At 40.8% G+C, this 21,223-nt stretch overlaps 1 protein-coding gene and 1 long non-coding RNA gene across 4 annotated transcripts in view; one reads left to right on the forward strand and one right to left on the reverse strand.

The window, feature by feature from the left end:
* Positions 1-17,157, forward strand: part of LOC133540065 (uncharacterized) — a 64,955-nt gene extending 47,798 nt beyond the window's left edge. Inside the window, exons 6-7 of one of the 3 annotated variants that reach the window (XR_009803537.1) lie at positions 6,628-6,742; positions 16,818-17,156. This is a non-coding gene — a long non-coding RNA (uncharacterized LOC133540065). Of the gene's footprint in view, positions 1-6,627; positions 6,743-16,817 lie in introns of all 3 variants that reach the window. The other 2 variants (XR_009803536.1, XR_009803538.1) reach the window with 2 other exon arrangements.
* Positions 1-21,223, reverse strand: part of nsun2 (NOP2/Sun RNA methyltransferase 2) — a 46,389-nt gene that overhangs the window by 19,802 nt on the left and 5,364 nt on the right. Inside the window, exons 3-13 of the mRNA XM_061882545.1 lie at positions 20,784-20,879; positions 20,609-20,714; positions 18,750-18,821; positions 18,593-18,677; positions 16,812-17,004; positions 14,507-14,581; positions 6,609-6,739; positions 3,865-3,938; positions 3,665-3,795; positions 3,405-3,501; positions 3,124-3,332 (exon numbers count right to left, since the gene is read on the reverse strand). Coding sequence (XP_061738529.1) covers positions 3,124-3,332; positions 3,405-3,501; positions 3,665-3,795; positions 3,865-3,938; positions 6,609-6,739; positions 14,507-14,581; positions 16,812-17,004; positions 18,593-18,677; positions 18,750-18,821; positions 20,609-20,714; positions 20,784-20,879 — 1,269 coding nt within the window. The remainder of the gene's footprint in view (positions 1-3,123; positions 3,333-3,404; positions 3,502-3,664; positions 3,796-3,864; positions 3,939-6,608; positions 6,740-14,506; positions 14,582-16,811; positions 17,005-18,592; positions 18,678-18,749; positions 18,822-20,608; positions 20,715-20,783; positions 20,880-21,223) is intronic.

Genomic DNA, 21,223 nt, shown 5'->3' on the forward strand with positions numbered 1-21,223 from the left:
ATTTTGTAACGTGTAATGTCGGATCAACTGAAATTACTCGGAAACACGCGGTAAGAATAAAAAATATTAACCTATGGATCCCTAACTGGAAGGCAGTGCTCATGATGCAGTAATTTTAAAGAGGCTGGTTCTGGGTCGTTCACCAAGAACCAATGTTAAAGGGGAACATTATCACAATTTCAAAAGGGTTACAAACAATAAAAATCAGTTCCCAGTGGCTTGTTGTATTTTTTGAAATTTTTTTTCCAAATTTTATCGGTCCCAGAATATCCCTAAATAAAGCTTTAAAGAGCCTTATTTTCACTAGCTTGGAAGCCACTATCCATTTCCCTGTGACGTCATACAGGGCTGCCAATGTAAACAACATGGCGGTTACCACAGCAAGATATAGCGACATTAGCTCGGATTCAGACTCAGATTTCAGCGGCTTAAGCGATTCAACAGATTACGCATGTATTGAAACAGATGGTCGGAGTATGGAGGCAGATAGCAAAAACGAAATTGAAGAAGAAATTGAAGCTATTGAGCGAATAGCTATTGACGCTATTCAGCCATAGCGTGGGTGTACCTAATGAAGTGGCCCATAGCATGGCTGCCTTATTAGCATCGCCGGTAAAATGTGCGGACCAAACGATCAGGACTTTCGCATCTTGTGACACTGTAGCAACTTAAATCCGTCGATTGGTAAGTGTTTGTTTCGCATTAAATGTGGGTATCTAGTTTCAAATGTACATACAGCTAGCGTAAATAGCATGTTAGCATCGATTAGCGTAGCATGTTAGCATCAATTAGCTGGCAGTCATGCCGTGTCCAAATATGTCTGATTAGCACATAAGTCAACAACATCAACAAAACTCACCTTTGTGATTTCGTTGACTTAATTGTTGCAAATGCATCTGCAGGTTATCCATACATATCTGTGCCACGTCTGTCTTAGCATCGCCGGTCAAATGTGAAGACACTTCGGTACATTCAATGGGGGTCTGGCGGCAGATTTCTTGCCAGTGGTGCAACTTGAATCCCTCCCTGTTAGTGTTGTTACAACCTCCGACAACACACCGACAAGGCATGATGTCTCCAAGGTTCCAAAAAATAGTCGAAAAAACGGAAAATAGAGCTGAGACCCAGTGTTTGTAATGTGTTGAAAATGAAAATGGTGGGTGTGTTACCTCGGTGACGTCACGTTCTGACGTCATCGCTAAAAGACCGATAAACAGAAAGGCGTTTAATTTGCCAAAATTCACCCATTTAGAGTTCGGAAATCGGTTGAAAAAATACATGGTCTTTTTTCTGCAACATCAAGGTATATATTGACGCTTGCATAGGTCTGGTGATAATGTTCCCCTTTAAGTAAACTGAATGCTTCTCTTTCCTGGCTAACAGTGCAGCTACCCGTTACTGTTTAAATCAGTAACGGGTCGTAAGACTCCTGCTTTTCTCATGGCCCAAATAGTTTACATTAGCACTATGCATAATCATAATACCAGGGCGTCTAGTGAGAGGCATTTTGTACTCCCTCGTCCCAGGAAGAATGCTTTGCGGAAATCCTTTATTTATAGATCCGTATCGCTCTGGAATAACCTGCCTCCAATTCTCAACGGCATTGAAAGTACACAGCTTTTTAAAAAGGAAATTAATATATTATTTAAGTCTGTAAAGTAGTTTGCTTGTTAATTATATTCTGTGACTGTAAAGTAGTTTGCTTGTTGATGCTTGTATTTGTCTCTGTATTGTGTAGTTATAATTATATGCTTTTACTTGTAATTGTATTGAGTTTGTGGACCCCAGGAAGACTAGTGGGTTGTTGTGGCAACCAGCTAATGGGGAACCTTAAAAAAAATAATAATGATGCGGACACCTTTGTTACTGGATACTTTCTGATACGTTTCTGCCTTGTAGACTTTGTATGTGTAAGTACTATGTAACTATAATGATTTAATACTTGTCTACCGTATTTCCTTGAATTGCCACCGGGGGGCTAATTAATTTAAAACCTCTTCTCACTCCAGCGCTTACCAAAGGCATGCGGTAAATTTAGGCCTGTGCCTATACATTTGAGTGTGATGAAAGGATACCATCATGAAAAGCACATTTAATAAAAAAAATGTTATTATGGTCTTACTTTTACTTATAAATGAAGTCCATGCGCAGCTCCTTCTGATCAAAAGCATCGATAACTTGTTTATAGAAGTCTTTCTTATCTTTCTTCAGTTTTAAAAGTCTCTCTGTCTCGACGGAGATCTTCCTTTATTACCTCCTGCTTCGATTGAAAGTCCAGTTTAGAAAACTGTTTTATTTTAGATATGTAATCCTCCATGTGAAAAGTGCAAGCGAGAGGAAAAAATAAACGATCGCTGCTCACTCTTGCTGCTTGTTGTCACTTTTTCTGCAGCCGAGTAGTCGCAAGAAGGATCACTAGCGCCCTCTACCACCAGGAGGCGGGAGTCGTTTTACGACTCATATTTGACACACGCAGCTACGGTATATTAATAAAACATAGCTGCTTACTCTTCTTTTTAGCATATTCAATAGCTTGGACCTTAAATCCTACTGAATAGCTCTTAATCTTCTTCCCTTTATGCGATTTCAAATGATTGAAATCGTGACGAGTTTGACCCGGCGGAAATTCTAGGCATATGCTAACTATTTTGCGAAACGAGTTTGACCCGACATTAATCCTGAGCCGGCGGTAATGCTAAGCATGCGCTAATTATTTTGCGAAACGAGTTGTACCCGGCAGTAATTCTAGGCAGGCGCATACTATACACCCGGCGGCAATTCAAGGAAATACGGTATAATGATTTAATTTTATATTGACAAATGTGCTGTTTTACACTGCAATATTGTTCAATGATTATTACATATGTCTAGCTTGTGTGCTTAGCTGTCGCGTAGCTGCTAGCTCCTAGTAAGCTACAGCCTAGCATGTTTACTTTTTGTAAATGACTTGATTAAAATAGAAGGAAAGACGGTCTTATTAGAGGACATTTAGATGCAAACTGATACCATCTGATACATGCTTCTGTGCTGATATCTGACCAATAGTTTGATATGAATACATGAATAGGTTGTGGTGCAGATAGAATGAGTGCAAACATAAAAAATAAGGATGGACTGACTCACCCACACACGCCATCCTGATTGTCACTCTTCTCCTGATCTTCTTTGGCTGTTCCCTCCTGGGCATCTCCGTCTACTGTGCCCTCGGCGCCGTCTTCCTCCCGCTCTTCTCCGTCTGCGGCGATGCTCTCGGGGAGGCAGGGAGTCGGTGCAGGGGCCCCCGAGGAGCTCTGTGTTTGGGCCTCGGTGCCAGACGAGGCGTCTCTCCCAAGCTGGTCAAGTAAAGGAGTTACCAGCTGTGACGGATAAAAACTGAACAGGCGAAGGACAAGTCTGGAGAGTACCTTGGGGTATCTTCTGTTCCAGGGCATGGGGGCTTTCTTCATCAACACGGCCACAAAGAAACCTCCTGTGTTCTGGTGATGGGGCAAAATCCTCATGCTGGGAAGACAAAAGCTTGTAATGAAGTCTGAGCTGGGATAAGAGAATCAAGCACATGGAGAAATGTGCCAGCAGAGATACAAGAAGACTTTCAGTCCTGCATTCAAGAAGGTTAAAGATGGGACAACAGCGCCCTCTGCTGGACATCATTTATTGTTCATACCATCTCTCCAGATGCATGCCTGCCAGTTTCTCGGTGTCAGTGGGCGGGAACATGGTGGGTCGGATTTGAGTGTGCCGGCTGCTTGGAACCGCCGACCAGTCAGGGTACCACTTGCCCTCTTTGGTCATCAGCTGCAGGCACAAGAACACTTGGCATCCTTTCTAGGCTAGACAAAGGTTGTGATGCTGATGTTGCATCACCTTCCAGGAAGTGACGCCGGGCATCCACTTCAAGCCTGGCAGGTCTGAAGAGCAGTCCACAAGCTCCAGTGCTCCTATATCGGAAAAACCAAGTCAGACTCTTCTCGAGGGATAATACCCAAAAAGTAGGGTTGCACGATTATTGGAATCACCTCAAAGTTTAAAACGAGTGTGATAAGGGAACCATAGGAGGATGAGGGCTTTTATTCTTCACCGTCACCGACAGAATTATTGAGGCTTGTGTTTCTATCTTGCTTCAAACTGGGAGGAAGAGATCTTAATCTCTGCATGGCCTTTATTCACTAGTGGAATTTAGTGAACGCAGAGAGCCCTCTTTACAGTTGTTGGTGGGCGCAGAGCCGGACCACCAGCTCTCCCGTCCAAAGGCAAAACCCAGTAACTCAATTTTGGTCAAAACTGAGCTGATAATAATTTTGGAGTTCCTAGGTGATATACTTTACATTAGTGTATGCGATATTGTAATTTGTTCCGTAAGTAAGCTGTTACGCGCATCGCAGGACCTAGCAACTACCACATAACCACGTAGATAAAACAGAAAAACCTAGTATCTCAAGGGACCAATCGGAGCTTCTTTGTCAGTCGCCTTATTGTCTTTAATGAGACATTTGCACGAATGGGGGCCGACGGTCAACCTGATTATGTGATATTATGGCACGAGGGGATATTTGGAAGATTGGCCCAGGACGTTGCAAGCACCTTTATTAAATGTATCGTTCTTGATTCTTCCTCTTGCATACTCTTTTGGGCAGCTAACTGTGGAGCTCAAAATAAAAACTGTGCAAACGCAGAATGGGGCCCACCCGAGATTGTGATAAAATATCTGGAGAAAGGGCACACGTTCATGAGAGCAGATTCAATCCGTGGCTCAATCGGCAAGAAAATGAAAGCTCAAGAAAACATCTATACGTTTGATGACTTTGTAGATCTTTGTAAGACAGCATCAAGATGGATTGGTTTTCCTTTGTTTTCTCAAAATCAGCTAGAAGTGAGTTACTAGGTTTTGCCTTTGGACGGTAGAGCTTGACACGCACAGGAAGCACAGTCTAGTCAGAAGTGCCGCAAAGTAACACAAATCAGACGGGGGGAAAAAATATGTCTCGTGGGAATATTTCAGCTTCAAATGGTATGGGCAATATGAGCCCATCGACACGGACGAAGGAGCCAGAATGTTGTGATTAAGTGGGGGCAACGCAAACAAAACGCACAACCTGGTTTTTCCTACTGGGAAAAATATTGCACTTTAAGATGTTTGATATTTATTCAAGTTACATGTTTGCTTACAAAAGCGAAAGTTCATTATTTTTGGGGATTATTTACCTTCCAATTACAGTACAATGGTAAGCAATTCTACAGTAATAAGAAATACAAGTGTATAAAGTTTTAAATGGTTACTTGCATTATTATTATATATTACATTACATTAGGAACACTGTATAGTTTTTATCGATTATTTATTTCATTTAGGAACATGATGTGGACAAAAGCTCTGCAAAAAGCAAAATATTTTTAAATAAATGACTGCAAATTGTTCTCACGCAGGGATGTTCAAACTACGGCTGCCAGCTTCTTCAGTTTGGCCCGCGACACCTCATGAATTCTGCATAGAATTTGGCCCTCAGGTCTTTCCAGATTGACTTGAAATAACTGTCGGAATGACCGTAGCAATTTTGTCACCAGCTTATGGACAATGTTAGTAAATCGGGCCAATTTACGGGCGGTATAGCTCGGTTGGTAGAGTGGCCGTGCCAGCAACTTGAGGGTTCCGGGTTCGATACCCGCTTCCGTCATCCTAGTCACTGCCGTTGTGTCCTTGGGCAAGACACTTTACCCAACTGCTCCCAGTGCCACCCACACTGCTTTCAATGGAACTTAGATATTGGGTTTGCCTATGTAAAAGTGCTATATACATTTAATTAATTTCATTTTACTTGATGACGACCTTCCCTAGTCATGATGCAAAAAAGTAAAGTGAATTATATTTATATAGCGCTTTTTTCCAGAGACTCAAAGCGCTTTACAAACCATTATACACCTTTTTAAGCTACACTCAAAGCAGTGTGAGTTGCAGTAGGAGCAGGTGGGTAGATAATCTTGCCCAAAGACACGACAGTTGGTGGAAGCGGGAATTGAACCTAGAAATCCTGACGTTGCAGGCACAGCCGCTCTACCAACCGAGACACGCCACCCCAGAAAAAAAAAATACAAATGCAACCAACACAAAAAGTCGTCACACAAAACACAACCTGCGCACTAAACTTTGTGGATATTATTACAAAAAAGTGTTTAGGCAGCATAAAAATGCGATTTAAGTCCATTACAATGCATTAAGGGAAAAATGCATGTTTGGCACATTTTAGCTGCTTGATATATCTGATTGATTACAAAAATTTAAGGTCATCAGGGAAGTAAACAATGTAGGAGTCCAACTTTCACACTCTTAATATTCAATTATATTAATTATACATCCATTATATCAATTTTATAAATACACATATGTACAGGCTATTTCAATTTTTTTAAGCCCAATGTGGCCCCCAGGTTAAAGTCTAAAAAGCATCTTATCTTCCTTTACTTGTTATTTTCACTGTTCTATGCATTTACATGTATAAAACATACAAATCGCAAATCGAATTTCTGAGGGAAAAATCGCAATTACTTGTTTTTTTCCTTAAAATAGTGCAGCCATATTGAGAGTAGTCAGTGTACAGTGTATTGTTTGCTACCTTCACTCTTCTCCAATAGCGCCGCTATGACAGCTTCGTCCTCAATGGGGTTGAGTGAACAGGTGGAGTAGACCATCCTCCCGCCCACAGCCAGCTGCTCCACACCATGGACCGCTATACGCAGCTGGAGGCTGGTGAGTACACACACACACGCACACAAACACACACACACACACAAAATAACAGGGTTGTCCATTACGTGGATGACGAGCAAGGGGTGGATGGTGGAGGGTGTGTCAGTCGACTACCAGCAAGGCATAAAAAAAAAAAAAAATACAGCTAAAAATGAGTGATCATCAATCTTCACCAAGATGTGACTTTGGTCACTTGATTGACAGTCAGGGCACCCACGGGTCTTGTGAGATGACGCTGGCTGCTGCCACATCATTATTAAGAAAAAACGACCGACAGGAAGGCCAGAAACACTTTATTTCAACACTCTCGCGCCGTAGATATGTTATATTTTATATTGCTATATCTAGTCTATTTATACCTGCATTGTCCTTTCCATCCTTACACTCTCCATCATTGTAACTGAGCTACTGTTTGTCTAAGTCTAAGTCTACCTGCCCTCAAATTTCTAAAGACTGACCATAGAGTAAAGGAACGTTATTGGCTGAGAGAGCCATGAAAGCCAAATATTTTAAAAACGATGTTCCGTGAGAGCCGTATTATATTTTGGTAATACTTTGATATGGGGAACATATTCACCATTAATAAGTTGCTTATTAACGTGCAAATTCGTAACATATTTGCTCTTAATTAGTCATTTTTAAGTACTTATTAATGCCTTTTTCTGGATGGCCTTATTTTACAACCAGTAAGCCATTAACTAAGAGTCTTCCCTTATAACCTCAGAATTATTGCTTATTAGTAACCCTAACCCTTATATGGTCCCCTAGTGTCCAAATAACTCTTAAGTCTTTGTTACTTAGAATATGTTCCCAATACTAAAGTGTTACCAATATTTTTTAACACTGAATACAACTAAATGTGCGCATTTTTAAGTTAGACTAACATTTTTAGAGTATAATAAGTCTCTTATTCTTGTGAGATGATGCTGGCTGCTGCCACATCATTATTAAGAAAAAACGACCGACAGGAAGGCCAGAAACACTTTATTTCAACACTCTCGCGCCGTAGATATGTTATATTTTATATTGCTATATCTAGTCTATTTATACCTGCATTGTCCTTTCCATCCTTACAATGGCCACATCAGAGTGGCCATTGTAACTGAGCTACTGTTTGTCTAAGTCTAAGTCTACCTGCCCTCAAATTTCTAAAGACTGACCACACAGTAAAGCAGGGGTCGGGAACCTTTTTGGCTGAGAGAGCCATGAAAGCCAAATATTTTAAAGACGATGTTCCGTGAGAGCCATATTATATTTTGGTAATACTTTGATATGGGGAACATATTCACCATTAATTAGTTGCTTATTAACATGCAAATTCGTAACATATTGGCTCTTAATTAGTCATTTTTAAGTACTTATTAATGCCTTTTTCTGCATGGCCTTATTTTACAACCAGTAAGCCATTAACTAAGAGTCTTCCCTTATAACCTCAGAATTATTGCTTATTGGTAACCCTAACCCTTATATGGTCCCCTAGTGTCCAAATAACTCTTAAGTCTTTGTTACTTAGAATATGTTCCCCATACTAAAGTGTTACCAATATTTTTTAACACTGAATATAACTAAATGTGCGCATTTTTAGGTTAGACTAACATTTTTAGAGTATAATAAGTCTCTTATTCTTGTGAGATGACGCTGGCTGCTGCCACATCATTTTTAAGAAAAAACGACCGACAGGAAGGCCAGAAACACTTTATTTCAACACTCTCGCGCCGTAGATATGTTATATTTTATATTGCTATATCTAGTCTATTTATACCTGCATTGTCCTTTCCATCCTTACACTCTCCATCATTGTAACTGAGCTACTGTTTGTCTAAGTCTAAGTCTACCTGCCCTCAAATTTCTAAAGACTGACCACACAGTAAAGCAGGGGTCGGGAACCTTATTGGCTGAGAGAGCCATGAAAGCCAAATATTTTAAAAACGATGTTCCGTGAGAGCCATATTATATTTTGGTAATACTTTGATATGGGGAACATATTCACCATTAATTAGTTGCTTATTAACATGCAAATTCGTAACATATTGGCTCTTAATTAGTCATTTTTAAGTACTTATTAATGCCTTTTTCTGCATGGCCTTATTTTACAACCAGTAAGCCAATAACTAAGGGTCTTCCCTTATAACCTCAGAATTATTGCTTATTAGTAACCCTAACCCTTATATGGTCCCCTAGTGTCCAAATAACTCTTAAGTCTTTGTTACTTAGAATATGTTCCCCATACTAAAGTGTTACCAATATTTTTTAACACTGAATACAACTAAATGTGCGCATTTTTAAGTTAGACTAACCTTTTTAGAGTATAATAAGTCTGTAATTCTTTTTTAATAACATTGTTATTCTGAAGCTAACAAATAATAAATGAAATACTTCTTACCATAAATGCGACTTCTTGGATTGATGGAATAAAATGCATGAGAATGTTTTTAATTTTGAACGTTATTTTTAACACTGTGATTACCAGCGGAATCATTTATTACTTATCGGGTTAAGCAATGTCAGCTAAGATTTATCTGAGAGCCAGATGCAGTCATCAAAAGAGCCACATCTGGCTCTAGAGCCGCAGGTTCCCTACCCCTGCAGTAAAGGGTCTAAACCAGGGGTTGGCAACCTTTACCACTCAAAGAGCCATTTTGACCCGTTTCATAAAATAAAGAAGACAATGGGAGCCACAAAACTCTTTTGAAATTTAAAATGAAATAACACAGCATAAAGAGTATTTTTTTTGCTTTGTGTAAACCAGGCGTCTTAGACACCCGGCCCGCAACTTTTACATGAATTCCGCTTGACAGCATTACACTTGTCAATCCTCCCAAATTTTCCAGGAGGTTCCCAAATTCTCAAGTCAACCATCCTCGCGAATATCTGCTGATGGTCACTCAGATAACAATATGAAGACGTGCTATGAAGCCACTGCCTTTGACGCATTCTACAACAAATACAAATAGCTTTCGGCGATTATGCAGCTGAGCCACATCAGAGTGGCCAAAGATCCGCATGCGGCTCTGGAGCCGCGGGTGGCCGACCCCTGGTCTAAACAATAAAAGCCCTGCTTCATCCTGCCTGTGCTAATAAAACAAGAGTCTCAGAAAGCTAGCATGCAGCGGAGTTTGCCGCCAATGTATTTCTTGTAAAGTGTATCAAAATAATAATAATAATGATAATACATTTTATTTGGTATAGCGCTTTTCACAGTACTCAAAGACGCTTTAGAGCAGGGGTGCCCACACTTTTTCTGCAGGCGAGCTACTTTTCAATTGACCAACTCGAGGGGATCCACCTCATTTATATATATCATTTATATTTATTTATTTATGAAAGAGACATTTTTGTAAACAAGTTAAATGTGTTTAATGATAATACAAGCATGTGTAACACATATAGATGTCTTTCTTTCACGAAGACAAGAATATAAGTTGGTGTATTACCTGATTCTGATGACTTGCATTGATTGGAATCAGACAGTGATGATAACGCCCACATTTTCAAATGGAGGAGAAAAAAAGTTGTCCTTTCTGTACAATACCACATGAAAGTGGTTGGTTTTTGGCATCTAATTCATCCAGCTTCCATACACTTTACAAGAAAAACATTGGCGGCAAATTCCGTAGCTTGCTTGATTGACATTCACGGCACCCGAGGGTCTTGTGAGATGACGCTGGCTGCTGCCAGTTCATTATTATGAAAAAATGACAGAGAGGAAGGCGAGAAACACTTTTTATTTCAACAGACGCTCGCACCGTACCTGTTGTCAAAACTCTAAAGGCCGACTGCACATTTCCTATCTTCACAATAAAAGCCCTGCTTCATGCTGCGTGCGCTAACAAAATAAGAGTCTCGGAAAGCTGGCGTGCACAAGTGATGTGCACGCCAGCTTTCTGAGGGATCGCTTGTGCACGCCAGTTTTCCGAGACTCTGTATTTAGTTAGCGCAGGCAGCATGAAGCAGGGCTTTTATTGTGAAGATAGGAAATGTGCAGTCGGCCTTTAGAGTTTTGACGGAAGGTATGGCCTGAGAGTCTGTTGAAATAAAAAGTGTTTCTCGCCTTCCTCTCGGTCATTTTTAATAATAATGATCTTGCAGCAGCCAGCGTCATCTCACAAGACCCTCCGGTACCGTGAATGTCATTTAAGTGACGTCTTGGTGAAGATTGATGATCACTAATTTTTAGGTCTATTTTTTTTAAAAGCCTGGCTGGAGATCGACTGACACACACCCCCCGCGGTCGACTGGTAACTCGCGATCGACGTAATGGGCACCCCTGCTCTGGAGCAGGGGTGCCCATCGCAAACCAGGCATTAAAAAAATAAACCTAAACATTTGTGATCATCAATTTTTACTACGACGTCACTTTCGTCACTTGATTGACATTCACGGCACCCGAGGGTCTTCTGAGATGACGCTGGCTGCTGCGAGCTCATTAAGAAAACACGACCGAAAGGAGGGTGAGAAACACTTTTTCTTTCCACACTCTCGCGCCGTACCTGCTGTCAAAACCCTAAAGACAGACTGCACAGTTGCGGTCTTCACAATAAAAGCCCTGCTTCATCCTGCCTGCGCTAACAAAATAAGAGTCTCAGAAAGCTAGCGTGCACAAGATAGCAAGCTACGGAGTTTGCAGTCAATGTATTTCTTGCAAAATGTATAAAAACGAGTATGGAAGCTGGACAAATAAGATGCCAAAAACTAACCACTTCCATGTGGTATTGGACAGAAAGGAGTACTTTTTTTTTTCTCCTCCATTCGAAAATATGGACGTTATCAGCACTACTGTCTGATTCCAATGAATGCAAGTCATCAGAATCAGGTAATGCACCAACTTATATTCTTGTCTTCATGAAACAAAGGAATCTATATGTGTTAAACATGCTTGTGTTATCATTAAACACCTTTAAAGGCCTACTGAAATTAGATGTTCTTATTTAAACGGGGATAGCAGGTCCATTCTGTGTCATACTTGATCATTTCGCCATATTGCCATATTTTTGCTGAAAGTATTTAGTAGAGAACATCGATGAAGTTCGCAACTTTTGTTCGCTAATAAAAAAGCCTTGCCTGTACCGGAAGTAGCAGACGATGTGCGTATGATGTCACAGGTTGTGGAGCTCCTCACATCTGAACATTGTTTACAATCATGGCCACCAGCAGCGAGAGCGATTCGGACTGAGAAAGCTACGATTTCCCCATTAATTTGAGCCAGGATGAAAGATTCGTGGATGAGGAAAGTGAGAGTGAAGGACTAGAGAAAAAAAAAAAGACTATACAGTGGGAGCGATTCAGATGTTATTAGACAAATTTACTAGGATAATTCTGGAAAATCCCGTATCTGCTTATTGTGTTACTAGTGAGATTATATAGTCGTACCTGTACAACCTGAAGGTCGGCCCCGCACCTTTCTTAAGCACCAGTCGACGGGTGGTGGCGATGCCCATCTCTGCCCTTCGCAAGGGACCCTCTTCGAAACACGATCTTTTGAAATGATCGTTGCATAATACACTGTACTTTGTGTGTGGTCCAATCCAACCGTGTTCGCTTGACCGCTCTGTTCCATTGTAAAGCTTCACCGTGTTCGCTTGACCGCTCTGTTCCATTGTAAAGCTTCACCGTCGTCTTTCGGGAATGTAAACATTGAAACACCGGCTGTGTTTGTGTTGCTAAAGACGGCCGCTATACACCGCTTCCCACCTACATCTTTCTTCTTTGACGTCTTCATTATTCATTGAACAAATTGCAAAAGATTAAGCAACACAGATGTCCAAAATACTGTGGAATTATGAGATGAAAAGAGACTTCTTATAGCTGGGAACGGAGCTCGAACAAAATGTCCTCTACAATGCGTGACGTCACACGCACATGTCATCATACCGCGATGTTTTAGCATGATACTTCCGCGGGAAATTTAAAATTGCAATTCAGTAAACTAAACCGGCCGTATTGGCATGTGTTGCAATGTTAATATTTCATCATTGATATATAAACTATCAGACTGTGTGGTCGGTAGTAGTGGCTTTCAGTAGGCCTTTAACGTGTTAACAAAAACGTCTCTGTCATAATTAAATATAAATTATATATATATTAATGAGGTAGATTCCTTCCACTTGGTCAATTGAAAAGTAGCTCGCCTGCAGAAAAAGTGTGGGCACGCCTGCTTCACAGGATAAAGAAATTATTATAAAACAGTTCAAAGTAATAATATAAAATACAGGAAATATAAAAAAGGAATATGGGAGCTGTTTTTTCCTCCTCCATTTGAAAAGGTGTAGCTTATCATCACTACTGTCGGATTCCAATCAATGCAAGTCATCACAATCACACCAACTTATATTCTTGTCTTAAAGGGGAACATGATCACAATTTCAAAAGGGTTAAAAACAATAAAAATCAGTTCCCAGTGGCTTGTTGTATTTTTTGAAGTTTTTTTCAAAATTTTACCGGTCTCGGAATATCCCTAAATAAAGCTTTAAAGTGCCTTATTTTCGGCTCTCTGCGAAGACACTGGCCATTTCCCTGTGACGTCACACAGTGCTGCCAATGTAAACAAACAATGGGAATACCACAGCAAGATATAGTGACATTAGCTCGGATTCAAACTCGGATTTCAACGATTTAAGCGATTCAACAGATTACGCATGTATTTAAACAGATGGTTGGAGTATGAAAATATTGAAGAAACTGAAGCTATTGAGCGAATAGCTATTGACGCTATTCATAGCTATAGCATGGCCGAATAGCTGCGTTAGCATCGCCGGTAAAATGTGCGGACCAAAGGATCAGGACTTTCGCATCTTTTGACACTGGAGCAACTTAAATCCGTCGATTGGTAAGTGTTTTTTTCGCATTAAATGTGGGTGGAAGGAAACGTAATATAGTCGCAAATGCATCTACAGGTTATCCATACATCTCTGTTCCATGTCTGCTTTAGCACCGCCGGTAAATAGCATGTTAGCATCGATTAGCATAGCATGTTAGCATCGATTAGCTGGCAGTCAACATCAACAAAACTCACCTTTGTGATTTCGTTGACTATCGTTGCAAATGCATCTGCAGGTTATCCATACATCTCTGTCATGTCTGCCTTAGCATCGCCGGTAAAATGTGGAGACACTCTGGCACATTCAATGGGGGTCTGGCTGCAGACACTTTGGCATCTTCGGGCCAGTGGTGCAACTTGAATCCCTCCCAGTTAGTGTTGTTACACCCTCCGACAACACACCGTCGAGGCATGATGTCTCCAAGGTTCCAAAAAATAGTCAAAAAAAACGGAAAATAACAGAGCTGAGACCCGGTGTTTGTAATGTGTTGAAAATGAAAATGGTGGGTGTGTTACCTCGGCGACGTCACGTTCTGACGTCATCGCTTCCAGCGCGATAAACAGAAAGGCGTTTAATTCGCCAAAATTCACCCATTTAGAGTTCGGAAATCGGTTAAAAAAATAGATGGTCTTTTTTCTGCACCATCAAGGTATATATTGACGCTTACATAGGTCTGGTGATAATGTTCCCCTTTAATGAAAGAAACATGCGTCTATTATCATGAAACCCCTTTCACTTGCTTACCTCTCTTTCATAAATAAATCAATATAAAGTATATATATGAATGATCCCCTCCACTTGATCCATTGAAAAGTACTTATAATATTGCCTGCTTTCATAATGACCACAAAAAGTCAACTTCTCTGTTGCCTCTGATGTGAAAAAGCAATTTTGATGCGCTGAAAAAAGGAGTTCATTAAAAGAGGTGACGGCAGCATGTGCTCACCCGTGAAGGTGCAGGCTGTTGCTGGTGGTCCACTTCTTCCACACGTCGATGTTCTTCCTCATGGTGCCGTCCCCGCTGTGCACACAGCAGCAGTGAGTGGCAGCACGTTGGCAAACTGAGCGCTCAGAAGTTGTACAATTTGCTTTGAGGCAGATACGATCTCAATGTATGTGTCTCAGATGCTTCTGGAGATTCCACTTTGCAATGAACCAGTGCCTCCAGCATCTCACCGTTTTTGGCTTGCCGTTATTGCGACCTAAAATTCTTGAATTTGCCGGCAAACTTCTCAGAAACTTGTAGCAAAAGTTGCAATATTTTGAGGCTTATTTTTAAAACCGCTAATTATTTTTTTTTAAACAGTGTCTAAGTGTTCCCTGGAGTTTGTAAAAGTAGTATTGAAAATGTCACTTTTACTGTAAATGAATATCGATTATAGGTTTTCTTTACTACTAATAATCAGTATTGGTCCTGAAAAAAAACATATATCTAACTATAATTAGATATAAGATATAGATATAAGAAACCTCACCAAAGGCTGTCTTGCTGTCCACGGTCTGCTCTGTCGTCCACAAGTTGCAGACATTCTCAAAGTATATTCATTTATCTTTCAACTCATTTCCCTCCGCAGGTTAAGACCATTTGTGAACTGTTGAGAGCGATCTATAGCACTCATTTTTGTTGTTAAATAAAAAGACAGTGTGAGATTATCATCACACTTCAACATCTCTAACATGCAAATGCTGCCTCTTTGCACGGTCAGCAGAGCAAGTAAAACTACCTTATTAATTGACCTGTATAAATAAAAGTGAAACATATAAAGACAACTAAGAAGTCAATGTTTGTGTACTACATTACCCATAAGGCTCAGCGAAGTATGTTTTTGCTACAATAGGACAATTGTGTGGTTTGTTTAATACATATCGTATTTCTTTGAATTGCCGCCGGGGCGCTATTAATTTAAAACCTCTTCTCACTCCGGCGTTTACCAAAGGCATGCGGTAAATTTAGGCCTGCGCTTATAAATTTGAGTGTGATGTAAGGATACCATCATGAAAAGCACATTTAATTAAAAAAACTTTATTAAGGTCTTACCTTTACTTATAAATGAAGTCCATGCGCAGCTCCTTCTGATCAAAAGCATCGATAACTTGTTTATAGAAGTCTTCCTTATCTTTCTTCAGTTTTAAAAGTCTCTATCTTGATGGAGATCTTCCTTTATTACCTCCTGCTTCGATTGAAAGTCCAGTTTAGAAAACTGATTTATTTTAGATATGTAATCCTCCATGTTAAAAGTGCAAGCGAGAGGAAAAAATAAACGATCGCGGCTCAGTCTTGCTGCTTGTTGTCACTTCTTCCGCAGCCGAGTAGTCGCAAGAAGGATCACTAGCGCCCTTTACCACCACTCTCACGGTATCATGTTAGACCCGCTTGACATCCATTGCTTTCGGTCCTCTCCAAGGTTTCTCATAGTCATCATTGTCACCGACGTCCCACTGGGTGTGAGTTTTCCTTGCCCTTATGTGGGCCTACCGAGGAGGTCGTTGTGGTTTGTGTTGTGGTTTATGCAGCCCTTTGAGACACTAGTAATTTAGGGCTATATAAATAATCATTGATTGATTGATTGATTGATATTTGACACACGCAGCTACGGTATATTATTAAAACATAGCTGCTTACTGTTCTTTTTAGCATGTTCAATAGCTTGGACCTTAAATCCTACTGAATAGCTCTTAATCTTCTTCCCTTCATGCGATTTCAAATTATTGAAATCAGCCTCCTCCATTATGAAAATGATGACAAGTGAAGTGTCACTTGTGACGTGACGAGTTTGACCCAGTGGAAATTTTAGGCATATGCTAATTATTTGGCGAAACGAGTTTGGCCCGGCGGTAATTCTAGAAATGCGCTAATAAAAATAATATTTTGCGAAACGGGTTTGACCCGGCGTTAATCCTGAGCCGGCGGTAATGCTAAGTATGTGCTAATTATTTTGCAAAACGAGTTTGACCCGGCAGTAATTCCAGGCAGCCGCATAGTATATACCCGGCGGCAATTCAAGGAAATACGGTAGGTGATATATTGTTACATGTTGTTCTTCCTGCTTGGTCTACACAGGAAACTCAAATAAATGTTGATTGGACAGTTGATGTGTGCGTTTGAGACAAATTCCATTGGCTAAAATTTGCGGGGAAGGCTGAATGTTGGACAAAGTTGCGAGGTTGTGCATAATTTGCGTGAATTCCTGGAGATATGATTGACAACCAAGTATTCAAGAACCATGCAGCTGAACTAATATTCCTCTCACCTGCAGGGTACGTCACACAAGATGCGGTCGTAGAAGAGGACATCTTTCTTCCCGTTCGTCTGGATGCGCAGTGTGGGGATGCAGGAGGCGTCGTGGTTGACCACCACGATGCACGGGCTGTTGAGGCGCTTGGTCTGGTGCACCAGCAGGTAGCAGCGCTTGTTGTCCACGTCGTTGGCGATGACGAAGCCCTCTGAAAATACAGTATTCACAGCACTCTACTCATTTTATGTTACATCTTTAGTCCAAACTGGAGTAAATTCATTTTGTCCTCAAAATTCTACACACAATACCCTATAATGACAATGTGAAAACATTTTTGAGCTTTTTTGCAAATTTATTAGAAACAAAAAACTTTAAAAAAAAATCCCATGTACATAAGTATTCACAACCTTTGTTGATGCATCTTTGGCAGCAATGATTTCTTGCACTCATTTCAGAGTCTCTGCTATATTACCGTATTTCCTTGAATTGCCGCCGGGTATATAGTATGCGCCTGCCTAGAATTACTGCCGTGTCAAACCCGTTTCGCAAAATAATTAGCGCATGCTTAGTATTACCGCCGGGTCAAACTCGTCACGTCACGCGTGACACTTCCCCTGTCATCATTTTCAAAATGGAGGAGGCTGATTTCAATAATTTGAAATCGCATAAAGGGGAAGAAGATTAAGAGCTATTCAGTAGGATTTAAGGTCCAAGCTATTGAATATGCTAAAAAGAACAGTAAGCAGCTATGTTTTATAAATATACCGTAAAAGAACAGTAAGCAGCTATGTTTTATTAATATCCCGTAGCTGCGTGTGTCAAATATGAGGCATTAAATGATTCTTGCCTCCTGGTGGTAGAGGGTGCTAGTGATCCTTCTTGCGACTACTCGGCTGCAGAAGAAGTGACAACAAGTGTCGTGGTGTGCTGGGAACGGATATGACGCGGGGGGTGCACAACTGACCTTTTAGGATGTCACAGCACTACTCTAATGCTGGCTATGTAAACAACCGGGCTGAAATAAAGCATGTTCCAGTCATAAATACCCAGTGTATTATTTATACAATGACACTACATTGTGGCGACGGTGGGATAAAGAGATCACCCACGGAGCAGAACGAGAGGGGGAGTTGTCCGGGGATTATTCTTTCGTCGCCCGCACGACACGTGAGGAGCTGAGCTAACTGATAAAACAGTTTTTTAAACTGGACTTTCAATCGAAGCAGGAGGTAATAAAGGAAGATCTCCATCGAGGCAGACAGACTTTTAAAACTGAAGAAAGATAAGGAAGACTTCTATCAACAAGTTATCGATGCTTTTGATCAGAAGGAGCTGCGCATGGACTTCATTTATAAGTAAAGGTAAGACCATAATAATGTTTTTTTATTTTTTATTTAATGTGCTATTCATGATGGTATCCTTACATCACACTCAATTTTTTACCGCATGCCTTTGGTGAGTGCCGGAGTGAGAAGAGGTTTTAAAATAATTAGCGCATGCTTGCCTTTACCGCATGCCTTTGGTAAGTGCCGGAGTGAGAAGAGGTTTTAAATTAATTAGCGCCCCGGCGGCAATTCAAGGAAATACGGTATTCTCTAGTCACTTTTTTATATAAAGAGGTTCTACGACTACCCATTAGAATTTAGCGATAAAGTCACTAAAGTTGCTAACACCAATGATCTGTCATGCTGAGTCTTGTTATTCTCTGGCAGACCAGGTGCATTATGTGTTTGTGACCGTTCGCCAGATCTATTTGGCCCAAATGTAATGCAAGCAGCATGTGAAGTGATTCTGACCTGGAAAGGGCACTTCCATGTCAGCATGCAGCATCTCAATGAGCTGGGCTGTCTTGGACCCAGGAGCTGCACACATGTCCAGGATCTACAGACACACACACCCCTATGGTATTATTTATCACAAGAACAGATGCCAAGAAGCAGACGGTTGTCTTACTTTGTGGTGAGACTCAATCTTCAGCAGGAGAGGAGGAATCATACTGACGGCTTCCTGGCGGCTGATGTTACCCTGCAGGAAGTCAATTAGTTGCCCTTAAACATGACGCTTTTCTCTGCTATGTTGGAATAATTATTAATATTGATATTAGTCTTTTTTGTTTGACTGCTTTTGGATTGTTTTGTGTCATATTTGTGTGTACTCTCAGTCGATTGCTATTCTGAATGTAGCTGGGCCAGCTTTGGTTTTGGACTTGGAATATTATTGTGTATTATTTTGTATTAAAAAAAAGAAAAAGACTATAGTACTATTGGCCACTAGATGAGACCAAAACAATCAGTTCACGCTCTTCAGTATCGTGGCCACTGATTGGCTCAGCCTAAGCCAAACTTACCTTATTGGATTAAAACAGTGTTAAAGTGACTATGTGGGTGTTTTTATATATATCTGGAGGGTTCTATGTTAAACAATGAACTTAGGTGGTAAACCATTGTTTATGATCCTAGCTATTAAAATAATTGAGTTATATTTAATTTCTACTTTGTGCAAGTTCATTGCCACGGTCAAGCCTGGAAGCACTAATGGAGATACAACAAGGGTTGTCTCTTTTTAAAACACAACTTGTTTGTAATAAGTGACAAAAGAGTTATTAGGGGTGTCAAAAAAATACAATTCTAATTACCGTATTTCCTTGAATTGCCACCGGGACGCTAATTAATTTAAAACCTCTTCTCACTCCGGCGCTCACCAAAGGCGTGCGGTTAATTTAGGCCTGCACTTATAAATTTGAGTGTGATGTAAGGATACCGTCATGAAAAGCACATTTAATTAAAAAAATGTTATTATGGTCTTACCTTTACTTATAAATGAAATCCATGCGCAGCTCCTTCTGATCAAAAGCATCGATAACTTGATTGTAGAAGTCTTCCTTCAGTTTTAAAAGTCTCTCTGTCTCGATGGAGTTCTTTCTTTATTACTTCCTGCTTCGATTGAAAGTCCAGTTTAGAAAACTGTTTTATTTTAGGTATGTAATCCTCCATGTTAAAAGTGCAAGTGAGAGGAAAAAATAAACGATCGCTGCTCACTCTTGCTGCTTGTTGTCACTTCTTCTGCAGCCGAGTAGTCGCAAGAAGGATCACTAGCGCCCTCTACCACCAGGAAGTGGGAGTCATTTAATGACTCAGTTTTGACACACACAGCTACGGTATATTAATAAAACATAGCTGCTTACTGTTCTTTTTAGCATATTCAATAGCTTGGACCTTAAATCCTATTGAATGGCTCTTAATCTTCTTCCCTTTATGCGATTTCAAATGATTGAAATCAGCCTCCTCCATTTTGAAAATGATGACAGGTGAAGTGTCACTCGTGACGTGACGAGTTTGACCCGGCGGAAATTCTAGGCATATGCTAATTATTTTGCGAAACGAGTTTGACCCGGCGGAAATTCTAGACATGAGCTATTAAAAATAATATTTTGCGAAACGAGTTTGACCCGGCGTTAATCCTGAGCCGGCGGTAATGCTAAGCATGCGCTGATTATTTTGCGAAACGAGTTTGACCCGGCAGTAATTCTAGCCAGGCACATACTATATACCCGGCGGCAATTCAAGGAAATACGGTATTAGTTATTAGTAACAAAATGTCATCTTTTTTTCTGACTTTTGGATTGTTGTTTTTTGCTTGATTTTATTTCAACAGAACACTGGAGACACCCCAGGTCTCCAGCTTCCTCTGCTTCCAGAAAAAAAACAATTTCTGGAGCTTTCTCCATGGAAGGTTCTGCTCAACCCCGTAGAAGTTGTTCTTTATTTTCATCAAGGTGCTGCGTGTATATTTCCGATTCTTCATTTACTCACCGACTCGGTCTCGCTCACAAGAAACTGGTGGAACTTCTCCAGCAGGGGAGACTTGCGAATGACCTTCCGGCTCAGGTTGGTGTGCCAGGCCTGCTCGTCAGGATACCTGCAAAGGTGCGCATGAGGATTACTGGTTGTGGCGTGACGCTGCGTGACTCGCTTGTATGGTCTTTACCAGCTGAGAGGCTGCGGCGCTTCAATCTTCTGCCCGTCAATCTCCAGCTCCTTAAAGTACTTGTCCTTCAGACAATGCAGGATCTCCTTGGCGTGGCTGCAACCAGGTAGAAGTGCAATCGTATCTGCCTCTTTTTAACAGTATGATGACGTCCATCCATCCATTCATTTTCTACCGCTTGTCCCTTTTGGGGTCGCTGGAGCCTATCTCAGCTGCATTCGGGCGGAAGCGGGGTACACCCTAGACAAGTCGCCACCTCATCGCAGGGCCAACACAAATAGACAACATTCCCACTCACATTCACACTAGGCCAGTGTTTTTCAACCTTTTTGGAGCCAAGGCATTTTTTTTTATTTAAAAAAAAAAATACAGAGGCACACCACCAGCAGAAAAGGTTAAAAAATGAAACTCCACCAGGTTGTCGTGCCTTATGTCAAGTT

Source organism: Nerophis ophidion, linkage group LG21 (genome assembly GCF_033978795.1).
Source record: "Nerophis ophidion isolate RoL-2023_Sa linkage group LG21, RoL_Noph_v1.0, whole genome shotgun sequence".
NCBI classification, from domain to species: Eukaryota; Metazoa; Chordata; class Actinopteri; order Syngnathiformes; family Syngnathidae; genus Nerophis; species Nerophis ophidion.